This window comes from Triturus cristatus, chromosome 6 (genome assembly GCF_964204655.1).
Source record: "Triturus cristatus chromosome 6, aTriCri1.1, whole genome shotgun sequence".
In the NCBI taxonomy this organism is placed as follows: Eukaryota; Metazoa; Chordata; class Amphibia; order Caudata; family Salamandridae; genus Triturus; species Triturus cristatus.
This window is the reverse complement of record NC_140589.1, coordinates 1,594,047,791-1,594,064,436: the sequence shown is the minus strand read 5'-3', so window position 1 is coordinate 1,594,064,436 and position 16,646 is coordinate 1,594,047,791. Positions and strand designations below refer to the sequence as shown.

The window sequence follows — 16,646 nt, the reverse complement described above, 5'->3', positions numbered from 1 at the left end:
TGCATGTTCACATTATGTTGAATTGAATGGAGGCCATTTTTAAATGTATCTCACAAGTAAATCAAAATGATTGTTAAATATCCACAACCGAGGGTTTGTAATAAAGGTAGTGAGATTACAGATAACAGCTGAATTCCATCTTATCATTCAGACCATTAGGCATCAAGGTGTCCAGTCTTTTGATCCAGTAATTCTCTTTATGGAGGAGGTGTTTGTGGTTGTCTCTTTCCTCCTTTTTTTCCACTGTTTCCAAAATCATAAATTTTAGTTGACAGATGTTGTGACCAAATTCTAAGAGCCACAAGCACTGACCCACAATTTTTCTTTCGGCTTTCCCTATGTGAGTCAATCTGCATGGGCATTTTAGAAGATACACCACATTCATGGAGTCAGAATTGGCTGTAATTTTTAGTGCAAATTTATTGCCTTTCCTGGGATGACAAATCCATGTGCGTCTTATGATGCTGTTGCAATTGTAACATGGAACGGTTCCTTTATATGTCTGAGTTGTTGTCTGTGAGCAATCAAATGTCGTTCTGAAAAAATCCCTTTAGAATCAGGTTTGATTAGCAACATCGGCCTCTGTTTTATGATGATTCTCTTGAAGTGCATACTCATAGTTGAAAATTTGGAAATTGACACCATTCTCTTTTTTGACTATTTCTTGTGTTTAGAAACCAATAGTTGCTGTTGTGTTATTGAGGTACAACGTTCTTTGGCTTCCTTTAGGACCTTTAGAGGATACCCTCTGTTTTCAAATTTCTGAGTCATGTCTCTGACTTGTTCATCCAATAGCTTAGGGCTAGAAACAATACTTTTCCGTGCACCGTGGGTAGCCGATGTCGTGAAGAATGCCTTGATGCACTACAGACATTGAGAGGGTACTAAATGTAACTCCCCTAGATTGGCCTACAGACTGCACACAGCTAGTACTTTGCAAACCCTCTTTGTTGCTTTCTGGGCCAAGGAACATAATGGGACATGAATCAGACAGTCATCAAGGTATGAGAATCATGTAGACCCCATACAGTTTTAGAAACCCAAACAGAGGTGCCAGAACTTTGATAGAAACTCTTGGGATTTTCAAGCTGAATGGCAGTACAATGAATGGAAAATGCTGATCACATACACCATACAAGTGAACTGTCTCTATCCTTGTCAATGAAAACCTAGAGACAGCCATGTTGATGATCCAGTGATGAAGGCAAGTCTTCAAGAAGAACCATTAGAAGAACATTTTGTAGAGTCAACATTTTGAAACATTGGTGTAGAATCCATTGGTTCAGAAGTTTGAAGTTGATTGCACCTCTGAATACTCCATCACCTTAGGAACCAGGAATACAGTTGAATAGAATCTAGAGTCAACATCTTCTTTTGTAACTACCCTAATAGTTTTTTGGGCTAACAGAATCGATAGGCCCTGCTTCAGTGGGGATTGCTTGGCAGGATTTCATGGCTAAGGAGTGAATCGGACTACTGAATTTGGATGAAGACAAGTTCATTCCAAGCAATTTCTTGTATTCACTACACTCTATACCATACACTCCATATCCAAAGATTGGATGCTGATTTTATCCATTTGGCCACGAAAATGTCTGTTTTCTGGGGAATCCATTGATGGAGAATGTTTTTTACCTCTCTGAGTGTGAAGGCAAGATTTTCCCATGCCAATAGGGGGAATAGAATATTTTAAAGGAAATGCAGGTCTGAGAGAGCAAGACCCAAACTTCCCATCCTTAACTACATCTTCGCTGAATCCTGCATAGATAGACTGAGACTGGAATGGAAAGGCATATTTTTCATTTTCAAAGGCCCTTTTCACGACTTCATCTAATTTGAATCTGAGCAATTTCTTACATCAGTTTAATATCAACCTGTTTCTCCATTGCAGACTAAACTTCTGTGCAATCAGTCTCATCCTCGTGAGCTCATAAAACGTAGAGAAATCCTATCACAGTGATTTAGTTACTGCTGACTATAGTCCTACATGCATAGGTAGCATGGTTCCTCCGTACACCTTATTAAGCACCAAGTCTACTTTCCATATAGTGGATCGCTTGAAATCAGAACTTCCACAGATATAGAGAGATGACGCCTAATGTTCAGGAGAATGGCATTGCCTGGAACCTCATCACATAGTCATAACCCATCATGCACTACTGATTATAATTTAAACATAAACTTTCTAAAAGTATGCTTTTCTGTATCATTCCCTTTCAATAACTAATTACATAGAGGTGCCGATTCCGATCTTGTAAAACCCGGGAATTCCACGTTACAAACCAGCAAGTACGATTCGTACAGAAATACCATTTCCGTACGAATCGTAAAAAACACCGTACGACTAAAAAATACATACAATTCTGATCCTGGACAGCGCGTACGCGATGTCCGCACGGAGTCAGGCAGCGTTTTACGGACCAGCAAGTACAATTCGTACCTACAGCACTCCGCACGGCTATATTTTTACGGGAGCCAAAAAGTGCCGGAAAAGCTAAGTACGCTGCGATGCATGACGAAAAGGGGGCCCGGTACGTGACGTACACGCCATCACCCACATCGTACGTGTCATCATGTACGGTGCGTACCCCAACATTGCATATGTACGGTGCGTACATACGCGCTGTTGGGGTACGCACTGTACATAGGCCAACAGTGTGTTTGTACGGTGCATATGTCCACACCGTTCCCCCCACCCGCCCGTATGTACGGACCGTACCCCCCCACCCGCATATGTCCGAACCGTACCCCAGGCGTACCCCAATCCTCGGGTATGTACGGACCGTACATACGCGAGGATTGGGGTACGCCTGGGGTACGGTCTGTACATACGTGGGGTGGGGGGTACGGTGCGGACGTATGTGGGAGGGGGGAGGCTGGGGGGGCCATACGACTCGTACCCCGGGCACAAGTGTACTCGGGGTAGGGGTCGTACAAAGTTCGCTCCGTACGGGGCCTTTTCCATGCGCTTGTGTTTTCGGACGGGCGGTACGGATCGTACTTGCGCGCTCGGACTTCAGTTTTACGATTTGTATGTAAAACCGTCCGGGGACGTCTCGTAGACTTTTCCCGAAGCGATTTGTATGTATTTTTCACGTACGAATCGTACTTCGCCGTTTGTACGGGACTTGTACGATTCGTACGTAAATAAATACAGATACGAGTCGTACAGTACTTTTTTTTAACAGATCGGAATCGGCACCAGAATGTTAAAGGCGAATTGGACAGTTGCTCATATTTATGAAAATAACAGGGAGGGTTAGATCTCCCATTGGGCTTGTAGTGGACATAGAAGATCCAGTTTGTTTAATAGAATTAACTGTGACAAAGGTTGCATTTAAAAAAATATATATAACCTTAACCCTGTCTGTTAAAACTCAGTTACCTCACCTAACTGTGTTGGCTCTCGTTGTTTTCTCTTGTCGCTCACTAAAAACCACAGGAAAAAAAAGAAAATGCTCCTTGGGCTTTTCCTCAATATCAATTTGAAAGCTGGACCCTAAAGGTCAGCTGAATCTCACTCACCAAGATGAAACAGGCATGAATTGGAAACAAGCTAAACTGGGTAGCTTGTCCATCGCCCTTTTCCCAACTAAGCTTCTTTTAGGATTCCTAAAAATCACAGATTACTATTTCACAGGCATTCTCTTCCTTAAGTGTTTAACTTTAGCCTCTTAAAGGTTTAGCACTTAGTCCTGTATATCTGAATGTTTTTCATTTTCATTTGGTGTTCCTCAAATCTGAGAGGAACTTGATGCATGATTTATGCTATCTTTAAATCAAAAGCTAAAATCACCTCTTGTATTTTTAATTCTTTCACCACTGATTAATCACAATTATTTCAATTTTCCAAGGGCACTTGGACAAGATTTTCTTTGACACTTAACAATTTGAAGTTTAGTGAGAGAGTTTGATCTGCACGGACATCTTCTGTAATGTCTTTACTAACCATTTGTTCTACATGATTACAAATGATGGAGCCTTCCTATTGGCCCACCTTAGCTAATGGTTTAAATAAATCTCACAATCACCTTGCTTGAGAGAGCCATCATTTCCAAGAACATATGTGTTGTAATCTCATATCCATAGTCATAATGGTACAACAATATGCCTTTAGGTATTCTCTTTAGTCTCTCTTTCTTTCTGTTTGTGGTGCCCAGATCACCAGAATTGACTGTAGGTGGGTTTTTACTTATCTCATCATATTCTGGTCATCAGTGTCCTAGGGATGACCTGACATTGGGTCAACAACATCTTTTTCTGCACTGGCTTCTTTAAGGGTTGCTTCTTCCAAAAACATGATTAGCTCTCATATTATCATACTTAGACCTGAATACGAGTTTGGCGGTCCGACCGCCCAAACACTGTGGCTGTGTTCTCTAGAACACCACAGTGCCAACGGTCTTCTGACCGCTGTATTATGTACATATACGTATGGCTGCGGGGATCTTGCGGCAGTGATGATTACTCTTCCATATGCCTGTGTGAGCATTTCGACTATATATATGTGTCAAATGCACACATACGCATGATACATGTGGAAAAATATCACCTACCCATTGCCAGGCAATGGGTATATGTTACAAAAAGGACTCACCTGTATACTGCCCCAAAAAGGGTCATAATCCTCTGGGTGAAGATGCTGCTGTGAAAGGAGACCTGAAGAAACCCAGCTCGTTGAAAAGCCAACTTATAATATGGATGGTGGTGAAGCTCCCTCCCCTGTACTGCCCTATGGCAGCTGCTTTTTCACGACTGCAACCCCGGCGATCTGCGGTGTGCTGGCGGTATCGACGGTCTAGCCGCAGTCTTTCCAAATGCGATCCACCCAGCTCCAAATACGGCGATCAGACCACCAAGCTCTCGATGGTTGGACCGCGACCGAGGGTATGTCAATTCACGGACCACCAAACTCGTAATAATGCTCTTAGCCGAGTCTTGATACTTCTTTCTATCACCTTCTATGGACTGCTTGTGAACTGTTCATGTCTGAGACCTCTACAGAGAGACTTTTATTCTTGTCCAACTGCGATGATGCCTATATTTTGTTATTCATCATTTTAGGAGCGGGCGCCTTAAATGTAACTTCCGATAGACAGCTATCACGTGCACAAGAGTAGACTGTATGTTAGCAGATTCTCTTCCTTTCAGCGTTAACATCACTTCACGGACCTTATCACGGTTATATTTACATTATTCTAGTTTAGCTTCCTCCCATTTTCATGTACTGATTTTTAATTTTAAGATTGATGATGGTCTAAAGCCTAAGTGTTAGAAATGGGGTTTCTGGTTGGCTATGGTGTGCACCTAAGCCAGGCAGAACCCACCAGTCTAGTTAGGGTAAGAGAGTTACACACCTAAGATAACCCCTGCTCACCCTCTCGATAGCTTGGTAGAGCAGTCAGGCTTATCTCTGAGGCAATGTGTAAAGATTTTACGCAACACACTCCCACACTAGCGACACACAAGGCACACCACAAAAAGTGACTCCACACAAGGTTATATAAAAATATCCTTTGTATTATACATAAAAACACATTAGACCACAAACACATAAATCACTTTTCCATATAGGCAATTGTCATGACGTCACGTAGAACATAAACCATTTAGCCAACCAGGCAATTGTCATAACATTACATTTAGTGGAATGAAGTAAATACTAATACTTTGCACATGTTACATAAACACTCTATACCAACATTGTACGATTATGTGACGTTACAATGAATGCCATTACATGGGCTGCTGTTGCAACGCAAAACTTTACCCCGACTTTCTGTCGGGGGTGCGCTGAAAGTTGGTCTAGATTAATTTTCTATTCCAACTCCAGTGTGTGCAACAGGAGGAAAGGTGTTGGAGTTAAATCCAACACCTTCTATCCACTGCTGCACACCTTTCGCGTTGCAACGGCAAGGCGCAGTTTGTAGAGGGGCACCAGATACCTTGTAAGGTATCTGGTGCCCCTGTTCCCTTCACGTAGGCTCCTGGGCCCCCTGACCACCTACAGCAGAGAATGGAATACTTAGCTCCAAGCAGCAACGAGCACTCTAGTGCCAGTGAATTATAGCCACTTGGGACCGAGAAAAGCAGTGTGGCAGGCGGGCAGCGAAGAAACAAGAGGTACGTCCGCCCAAGACTGGGTGAACACTGCGGCACTTGTGGGCCCTCTAGGCCACTTAGAGCTGTGGCGTGGGACATTGCCAGGGAGAACGCCTCCGTTGGGGGAGAGCCTTCAACTCTAGCACCCCCGGGCTCTCCTTCTTCTACCCCCAGTGCAGTGCAAAGCCTCTGTCAGGGCAGAGCCTTCTGCCCTACACCCTCCTACCATGCTTCCTGCAACCACGCGGTGCAGCTGCTCTGCCTTGGCAAGGGAGCACATAGTGCGCTATACACATCGATATAACATAACAATAACAGCAGACCAATGTGAACTTAAGGGCGCACAGAACCTCCCAAGAGCACTTCCTAAACTTCCCTCAACCTCTCCCTCATTCTTCATCCAGACAGATTTCTAGGAAGACCCCCATACTGTAATAGAGCAAGAGAAAATGTGCCACAAGAGCCCCCCAAGGCTGCAGTCTTCTGATGACAGCCACAACAAACCTCTTCACTTCCCTCATGAATGCTGAATCTAAGCGGGACTTGAAATCCTAGACCTCGCCTATTTTCATAAACAGGAGGATTAGCAACCATGTTGTTCATGCAGGCGTCACCGTCCATGTCTGCTACTGTGTCATTACCTAGATATGTGCCGGGGCAAATGTATTTGTGAGCGAGGGTTCAAGAAATGGACATTTTGTAAATCAGTGTACCGATACACAGATACAACCACCCATCGTCCCTCCTCTCCTATATCCGTCCTCTCTTCTAGAAAGCAGAGATCAGAAATATCACAGGACAACTAGGAAGTGCTATAGAACACATTTGTTTCATCTCTGCATCTTTAATATTGCGCTTAATTGTAATACTGACGTGTCTGATCACTTTTTTTGTACTTTCCAGTTCTTGAGTGAACACTGTAACTTCAGAGGAGGTGGGCTTTTTTTCTGTATATATCTTAATTTTTACATATGAAGGGGTGTGACACATTTTTTGTGGCTCGAGCTGACGTGTATTAAGTTGGAGGGCACGTACTTTGGATATAGCTTTCAAGTACATTTCTGAAATAGAATAATACATTTTGTGTTTCTGTCAACAGGTTGAACAAGATTACAAACATGTTTTTACAAGGTTTCAAGACATTTCCCAGGATCATCCTTTTTAATTACCTTGGGTAGGGTATATATGTCTAAATAATTACGTCTCAACCTCTCTTTTGGGTCTTTAATATTAAGAGGATGAATTTTTGGTGCATCATCATTATCATAATATTTAGCGGTGTTCCATTCATATCTTAGAGATAAATATTTCATTTTCGTTTACGAGTAAACTCCTACTTCCATGCCGGACCTTAATACATTATGTACAGGGCTCCTTAACAAACTGGCTCAAAAACCCTGTCTTACTATGACTTATTGAACAGATTGGCATACTCACCTCCTTCTTAGAACACAGTTGTAAAATTCTGACCAGCCACTTTCCTTCAATTTCTGATTCTTAAATGCTTTCAGCCTTCTCTCCCTACCACCCACACCCATGTGTGTGCCATTCTCGACAATGCTGCTTTTCAAACAAAGCCGAATTCTGCTCCAGAAACACCGTCTCTGACCTGTGACTAACATTTAAAGTATGCTAGTCAAATGAATGCATCAATGAGACCTAACTGCACGCATGTGCTTGTGTGTACTTCTGTCTGTGCTTTTGAATTGAACTGTGCATAAACAAATGAGAGAAAATAAAGAAAATTTCTTACAAGAATTTTAACCGCGGGAGATTTGAAAATGCTCCATTTTCAATGTGCAGCAAATGTTTTGTGTTCCGGATTAGTCTATAAAACATAGAAAAAAGATAATATCAACCTATGTGAAAATAAACACTTGTTTTTACTTCTGACTTTACCATTTGAATTGAATTTTAACATGCACGTGCTCACAAACAATAATACAAATGCAAATTCATACAAAACCCGATAATCGTCCGTACGGGTGAGTATGTGAGATCACTGGTTGATAAAATATCGGATTGGTTATTCCTTGAATAAAATGCAAAAAATCATAGTTTACACATTAACGTCCCATTCTTTTTAAAAAAAAATAGTTTTTATTCGTCAACAAACACATACATTGCAGGCCCCTGAAGTCCCAGGGGTACCGGCCCAAGCATTGCACCCATGATGTCATTGACATTTTACCGTAGTAGGATACTTGAAAATGCACTTCAGTTGAAAAACAAAGCCCCAACCCTCCCCCCCCCCCACCTCCCGGATCCCCCCGACCGCACCATACCATATCTAACAAGTGACATCTTGAATGAGCATAAGCTAGACAGTTCTGACCCCAGTCCCTGCGCGCGCCCCCTCTCCCCCGGGGAACTAGATGGACACCTCCTCCCGCTCCTCCCGAACCGGCTCCAGGGGAAGACCCCTGTAGTCTGCCCAACGCTTCCATATCTTGTAATGTTTATGGGGGCACCCCCTATCTGCAAATATGGGGAGCTCCAAGCCCATGCTAAAGTCCAAACCCCTCTTCCATACATTCAGAGAGGGAGCTGCCGGAGCCTTCCATGCCCGGGCGATATCCCTCTTGGCCAGTGTAAGGCCCAACAGCAGTAAATGTCTCTTATATATATTGCCACCAATATCGTCCATAACGTGCAGAAGTGTCAACTTAGGGTCTGCGGGAAGATCCCAACCCAGCACCTCGGATAAGCAAGACAACACCCCTCTCCAAAAACGGGATAGTGACCCACAGAGCCATACTGTGTGAAAGAAGGAACCCTCCTCCTGCTCACATCGGAGACACTCCGGAGAAACAATCAGGCCCGCCCGCCACAGCCTCCTACGGGTAAAATAAGCCCTATGCAGGTATTTAAATTGTATGAGGCGTAGTCGGATAGCTATGGCTGCCCCCCAGGGCGAGGCCAACGCCTCCGTCCAGTCCGTCTCGTCGAGGGGGCCAACATCGTCCTCCCATTTCCTCTTGAGATGCTGGAGCGAGGGGGAGCTGTGAATAATGAGCGTTCGGTATATCTTGGAGATTTTCTGCTCTTGTAAGTCACCCATGAAGAGCTTCGCTTCCACTGGGCTAAAATCAGCTATGGAGTCTAAGCCCGCCAGGCTGGGGGAGAGTGCATGACGGAACTGGAGGTACCTATAGAACTGTGTCCGCAGCATGCTGAATTCTTGTTGAAGATCCTGGAAGGACTTCAAAGCGCACCCCCACACCACATCGCCTATGGTGGAGATGCCTATCCGATCCCACCCCTCAAACCCTGACAGGGCCGCCATCTGTGGTAGTCGCCCATTGTGCCACCCGACGGAACCAGCCCGGTGGAATCACATACGGATGATTCTGCAGCTGGTACAAAAGGCGGGGAAGGGCCACCATCTTGAAAATCGCAGACCGGCCGAAGATGGTGAGCGGCATGCGGGTCCACAATTTAATGTCTTGACAAACACGTTCCCACACGGGCACCACATTACGCCCCCAAGAAACCGCCGGGGTAGTTGATAAGAACACCCCTAAATACTGAAGCCCCCCCCCGCCGCTATCCGCACTGGGGATGCCCACCCCTGCAACTGAGTCGGACCCCCCAATACCCACAGGGTAGACTTCCGGGGGTTCATGAAGAGACCCGACGTCTCACCAAATATCTGCATAATACGGAGTAGCCGGGGCCCCGTGCGGTCAAGGTCTGTCAGAAAAAAGAGGATGTCGTCCGCATAAAGGGCTATACGATCGGCCAGTCCATTCTGCCACTCAAATCCGGAGATTTGCGCGTCCATCCGCACCCACACCTCCAAGGGTTCCATGGCCAGGGCAAAAAGATACGGGGACAGGGAGCACCCCTGGCGTGTTCCACGCCGTACGGGGAACGTCAATGAGGACGCCCCCGCTACCCTGACCGAGGCCGTAATCTCCGTGTAGAGAAGCCGCACATAGGATATGAACCACGGCCCGAAGTTCAAGCGTTGCAGCAGCAGGAACATATATCGCCAGCTCAGGGAGTCGAACGCCCGATCCATGTCCGCCAAGAACAGGGCTGCTGGAACCCCCAACCGCTGCACTTCAGCGATCGCCACGTGAGCCCGCCGAATGTTATGTCGCGTGGCACCAGAGGGCATAAACCCCGCCTGATCCGGGTGGACCAACGAGGTGATGTATGGCAGAAGACGATTGGCCTATGCTTTCGCCAGAATTTTTGTCTCCACATTGAGGAGGGAGATCGGACGATACGAGGCATCCTCCTCCGGGGGTCTGCCCGGCTTGTGGAACACTACAATCTCAGCATGCCTCCAGTCCCAGGGTAACAATCCACGCTCTCGGGCCTCCTCCACCACCGCCGTATAATGTGGACCTAATTGTAGGAAATACTTCTTAAAAAACTCACTCGGGAACCCATTCGGGCCCGGGGCCTTGCCCGGTTTCAGCCCACCCAGCGCCTCCCCTAATTCTTCCACCGTTAACGGAAGATCTAATGCCGTCCTTGCCGCCTCTGATAAAGCCGTGATAGGGTGATCACGCAGGAACCGCTCCACCTCCGCTTCCGTGAGGCATTCGCAGGGACTATATAGGCCTGCATAGTATGTAGCGAAGCTATTGGCAAGCGCACCCGGATCCACTAGAGGCATGCCCCCTGGGTCCACTATCCCTGGGAGGTCCTGGGTATGATACACCCCCTGAAACAGCCTGTGCAGCATTGCACCCGACTTGTCCCCCCATTGGTACACTCGACTCCTAGTGGCTAGCCACACCTGACGTGCCTCGTCAAGCAATAGAGAGCCGTATGTCTGCTGTGCGTAAAGTAGCTGCCGACGATACGCCTCGCCCCCATCCTCCCGGCCCCTACGCTCCAACTCCATGACCTCAGCATCTGCCCGAACCAGCCCCGCTCGGCGCTCGCGGCGGGCCGCCGCACAGTATGAGATATCCGCTCCGCGTAGTGTCGGCTTCAGCGCCTCCCACAACATGTCCGCCCCGGACACGGATCCCACATTCCGTGACAAATATTGATCGACCGCCGTAGTCATATGCACCCAATAGTCATTTTGTTGCAGATGCCACACCGAGAGCCTCCCCACGCCCCCCATCCGTATGACCGCAGACACCGGGGAATGGTCCGATAGCGAAAGAATCTCCGCTGCCTCCAACCAGGACTCTGCGGCCCCAGAGAGGAAGATGTAGTCGAGTTTCGTCCGTACACATTAACGTCCCATTCTAATCCAAACGTCCCTCACATTTAAGATAAGAAATAAATTAACACGCATTTAAATAACGTTGTTTTCACGTCTGTTTCTTCAAATGAATAAATCCTTCTATGCTAATTGCAGCTTCATTTGTATAATAGGTGCTGAGCATGAGCATTGGGCACGCGGGCCAAGGTTTCAACCGAATGACAGCACTGCTCTGCACCAGATTGATTTCGGTCACTTGTTCAGGAAAATAGATAACTATTTCACGAAATGACTGATGGAACAACGTTAAGGGGCAAAACGAGTGTTCTTTAGGTAAAGGTAGAAATAGAGGTTAAAATGAGAAGTGTAATATTTATTTTTAAAGAGCAACCCTTAGTTAAGCTTGTTTTCCTTCACAAACCATTGTCTAGAAACCTAAGTACCTGTTACTTCTAATGGACAGTCCATCATCCAAAATTTGGGACACTTGCTTACCTAAATAGATTGGATGTATTACATTATTTGGTGCTCCCTGAGCTACTAGGGATAAGAAACATTAGATCACAGGTACACCAGCTTGTAAAGCGATAATCATAGTATCAGCAAACGTTTTGGAGAGGAGCTACTTTTACAATCCATTCAAACGAGGCTGTGATTTGGAAGATTCCCAACATTCGTTAAAAAAAAAGGTGATTCAGGATATTTCGGGCTCCAAATTGCTAGATGTTATTTTTTCACATGCCCTAGGGTCTTTAAATGCTAGACTGTATTCTGATATGCAAGTTAGATGTATCCACCAGGATGTGGGGGCAAGGCATTAGATAAACTATTGTGGTAAATTAGAGTTAATTTTGAACTTCCGCCCGGACAAACTCATGTTCGCACTGGGTTTCAAAGATCAGAGCCTCAACTGGCTTTGATGTTGGAAAACCTTCACCAGGTGGTCCACCCACCACTGGAAAACCGGGTCACAGTGCCACCTGCCCGCACTGTTTAGAGGTTGTGACCATCATTGCCTTTTTCCTTCCTGGGACCACCATACAAGGTATGTTGGTCCCAGGAAGAAAAATGTGAAAAAGTTTGTGACGCTCAGTGACAAAACTCTCTTCATGTTAGAAGGGCCGTTTGTTGGAGGACCGACAATGCTGAGTGGGGCGAAAAATCATAGCAGCCCACTCAGAGGGTACATCTGGCACACCAGCGGACACACTTTCATCACTGAGGTCCTGGCCATAACATTATAGAGGCCTTTGACTTAACCTGTGATATGAATCCGTCTTTCTTGTTACAAGGGGTGTCTTTGACCTTGGCTCAATGTCCACTAGTGAAATTTCTAACTCCATGGAACGTTCAGATCGATATGTTTAAATATCCATCTGCTCTGTGGGCCCCACTTCTCGCAACTGTGGTCCACTCGATGCGTTATGGTAACTTTCCATTGAAACAAATGCTTATATATCTTGGAGAAGGAGAAAAAGGGAATATCCTACCTGCTACAGACCAATTTCTCTTCTAGATTTCATGGTCAGGTTGGTGGGCAGACTTCTACTGATGTGCATTCAGGCATGGGCTGAGGAGAAGGATGTAATGTCGAGATGCATTATGGTTTCAAAACTACCTAAAGACAAAAATGCAGAAGCAAAACGGGATGCAATCGCATTCAGGCCAGCTTTGACTCTGCGGGCCTGGTGCAACAGTCTGTGTTGTTGCCCCCTCCCCAGTTAGCTTCTCCACGGATTCCCTCATTCCCACCTGCCACACGTCCCCCTCATCTTTCGCTAGACCCTCTTTTACATGTAATTAATTTCTTTTATAGCACTCCTCATCCCAATGCAGGCTGCACATCACTCACATATTATACAGAGACAATGACTCATACACGTGTTTAAATCACTCTATAAGAAATGGTAGGGCTACAAGTTATTGTCACATGTCATCCATACTGGTAGGCATTTGTTAAGATTGTTTGGTCTGAAGAAACACACATTTTGGATTTGAAACATAACAGAGTGTTTGGGATTATCTATATTAAAAGAATTTATTACTGCCCAAATGAACCCTTGTTAGCAATCTTAGAATAATGAAAGATTGAGAAAAGAATCTGAACCTATGCCTTGCAGTTTGCATGAAGCTGTATGATTCGGTGGTACATTTCTTACATGACTTCCCCTTTCTATCTGAGTACATTCATAATTGACAGTTTAGAATGTTGTGGTGGTCGAGAATCACCTCAGTGTGAGGAGAGCCTCAAAGATGAATAAAACGAGTACCTACTTTGTAGGATTTTTCGTATTTTTTATGTCACTGGCAACTTGGATGATATGGTGAAGGGGACAGAATTTTCATCTTTGCCCCACGCTGTTGCTCTTCATAGACAGCTAACATCTACACAGAGCTACTTGATTAATGACATGATTTCCACCACTTTAAGTTAACTTTTTGTTCCAACACTCTCTGACCTGCTCACTGATACCCTCCTTTTAGTTGATATCAGTTGTTGGTGATATAGCGCACTTTTCAGGGTTATGCCAAGAGGGGCTCTTAATCCCAAAATTTAGGTGGAGGGTGTATTTCCCAAAACTCATATGCAACAGGATGGTTGTGATTTAGACAAGCACAGTTATAGGAAAATGAACATGCCACAGAATTATGAAACACATGACATTGTGAAGGTGTGCCATTTATCATACATAAATCATAGAGTGCATCATACATCAAATAAGGCATATGTTCAGAATAATGTGCAGTTCATAAATGCATGAGAATTCTTCTTGTAGTATAACCCAGGCGATGTCTTGATATTTTCACTGTGACGGCTCTATCCTAGAGTCACAGATGCCTGTCACCTTCTCGTTTTAATAGTCATATGCACTGGCGGCTCCTCCATTGGGTGTTTGGGCGCCGCCCCACTGCTTTCTCGCAGTGTGAGAAGGCAGAAACATAAATGGTAATAACTACCATTTATGTTTCTGCTTCTCGCACTACGAGAAAGCAGAAGTGCCTGGTTGGGGGTGGGCGGTCCTGCTCGAAGGCAGGGGGAGTGGCCTGGCCACTGTTGTGCATACTGACTGAGGGCTGACCAAACAGTCAGTATGCGCAACAGTGGGCAAGCCACTCCCCCCTGCCCTCGAGCAGCCTACATAGAGAAAATGGCCCGGTGGGGCGCTCTCAGAGTCGCCTCACCAGTTGTGGTTGGAGGAGGGAAGGGAGGGAGGCTGCCTTACCTGATGACCCGAGGAGAGCTGCAGCCGGTGGGCCTGGAATTCGAAAACCCAGGAGTCAGGACCGGACGTCGGGAACCTTCCAGAAGATGGCGCGGAGCGGAGGGACGGTAAGTTTTATTTTATATTTTTCTCCCATTACACCCCTTCCGCCTCCCCCCCCGCGCGGCGCGTTGGCCAATTTCAAATTACAAGCCCCGCCCCCACCCGCCCGTAATGCTGCCCGCGACTTCTGGAATGAGTGGCACACGCAGACGTTGTAGTGAGTTATTATAAAGTGTTCTGAGGATGTTGCAATCAGAGCCAGTGCAACATTAGGACCAGTGTGGGACAGTGTCTGGGGGTGGTCGCACATAAGACCACAGTAGGGCACCACAGTAAAAGAGGTAACCTCAGAAAAGCCGTTGCTCAGGGTGAGGGCCCAAACGGCAAAATATCATTTTGTTTGGAGCTCCACAAATCCTTACAGCCGTGCTGGTTGGGTGAGATCTGGCTTAGTAACCAGAGCTGCCGACGTTGGAGTCTGTGGAGCCATGTTTGAATCCTATCCTCGGCGCTTGAGTAAACATCGTGTGATTCTGTGCAAATCAATGACTCTCCCTGTGCATAAAACAATGTGAAATGAAATATAATTTCCACCTGATGTGCAGTTCCCCCTGCCTCCCCCCACAATTAAGGTACAGTGCCTCCTATCTAAGTTAGCACTACATACATACATGTTTTACAAAGAGATGGCTTTCGAGGGGTGTTTTGGTTTGGCGTTTCGAGGCCATGCACTGAACACAAGTCACAGGCACTTGTCACAGGAAAACTGAGGAATTATAGTATTTTCCTTTGACAACTGTTGGCAGATGAACACAGTTATGAGGGTATGTGTTCAATGCCTAGATATGTATAATTCCGTAACCCCAGGACCCGCTCTCTGCAATAGTCCTCACTGTCGCCAACGTGATTTCATCTGTCACCTTTGGGCACCGCTTTTCCCTTAATGATCAGATTTTCCACAACCTGATCAATGCCACTGATCTTCTCATCAAGTTTATGGGCAGCGTCTATGGAAGGGTGAGACAAACAACCTTCTTTTACTCTTAGAAATAAAACCCTATGATCCTAATGGAATGGGTCACGCACATTGCGCTAAAGGGGCCATCTAATGTAGAGAAATATTAAAGTTCTTTTTAACTTGTCCTGCCACACTAACAATCATCAATAATATTCAACCTAGAATGGTATTTTGTTTGATGTTTGATTGTATTTTGAGTCCTATTATCACATCATTCACTGGTTGATCCCCAATGCATGACATGTGTATCAATGTATTTAGAACCTCGAAACAAGTATTATACTCTTGCATGGTTGTGTATTGCTAGGTTTTGTGAACATTTGCACTAGATGGAGCCTTATATGCCTGTTCACTTCTTTTTCCGGTTAGTGGAAATACATGTACATAAGGTTATGACCATAAATCCTGCCAGCTGCTGCCTTCAATATGTTCCTGTATTTATCGATAGTAGCCTGCATGCTAAAAAGGCTTTTCTGCAGAGGGGAATGAAACATCTGCTAAGCCGAAACAACACGTCGCTGTAAGTTGTTTCCATAGTCTAAGCCATAGATGGATGGGTGGGCGTAAGAGTTGCAGGACAGTTTGTCCAGAAGGATGGGAGGATATATAATGAATGAACGGACGAATGCTCCATATGATGGACCAATGAATGGATAATTTTCTAGTATATGGATACATGGATGCGTGGGTGGATGAGTGAATGTGAGAGTCTCTAGAAGGATGGATGGATGTATGCATGGAAAAGACAGGAAAAGACAGGTAAGAGCAGTTCCTCTAAATGGCCAAGAATGTGGGGATTCGAAAGGATTAATATTCAGGTGAGGAGCAGACACGTCCTGTTTTGGCCTGCCCCCCGCCAGCGTTTGGTGGGACCGTTCCAGTGGTCCGGTTGCTACTCCTTTACCTATGAAGCTCTGAACCCCTCACTCTGAGGCGGAGCCATTTATTCTGTACCATACTTAGGTTCAGCTTTACATGTGGTTGACCTCCAATACCCCGTTATAAGAAACTGAGGTATATGTACTTATTATTGGTCCCACGGTCCTGAAGAAGTGTCGCTCGAACTTGAGCATCTGTGACACGAAAC

General features: G+C 45.5%; 1 protein-coding gene across 1 annotated transcript in view; it reads right to left on the bottom strand.

Moving 5' to 3' along the window:
* The window catches only part of LHCGR (luteinizing hormone/choriogonadotropin receptor), a 789,694-nt gene that overhangs the window by 353,386 nt on the left and 419,662 nt on the right, over positions 1–16,646 (bottom strand). Inside the window, exon 4 of the mRNA XM_085609368.1 lies at positions 7,856–7,930. Coding sequence (XP_085465494.1) covers positions 7,856–7,930 — 75 coding nt within the window. The remainder of the gene's footprint in view (positions 1–7,855; positions 7,931–16,646) is intronic.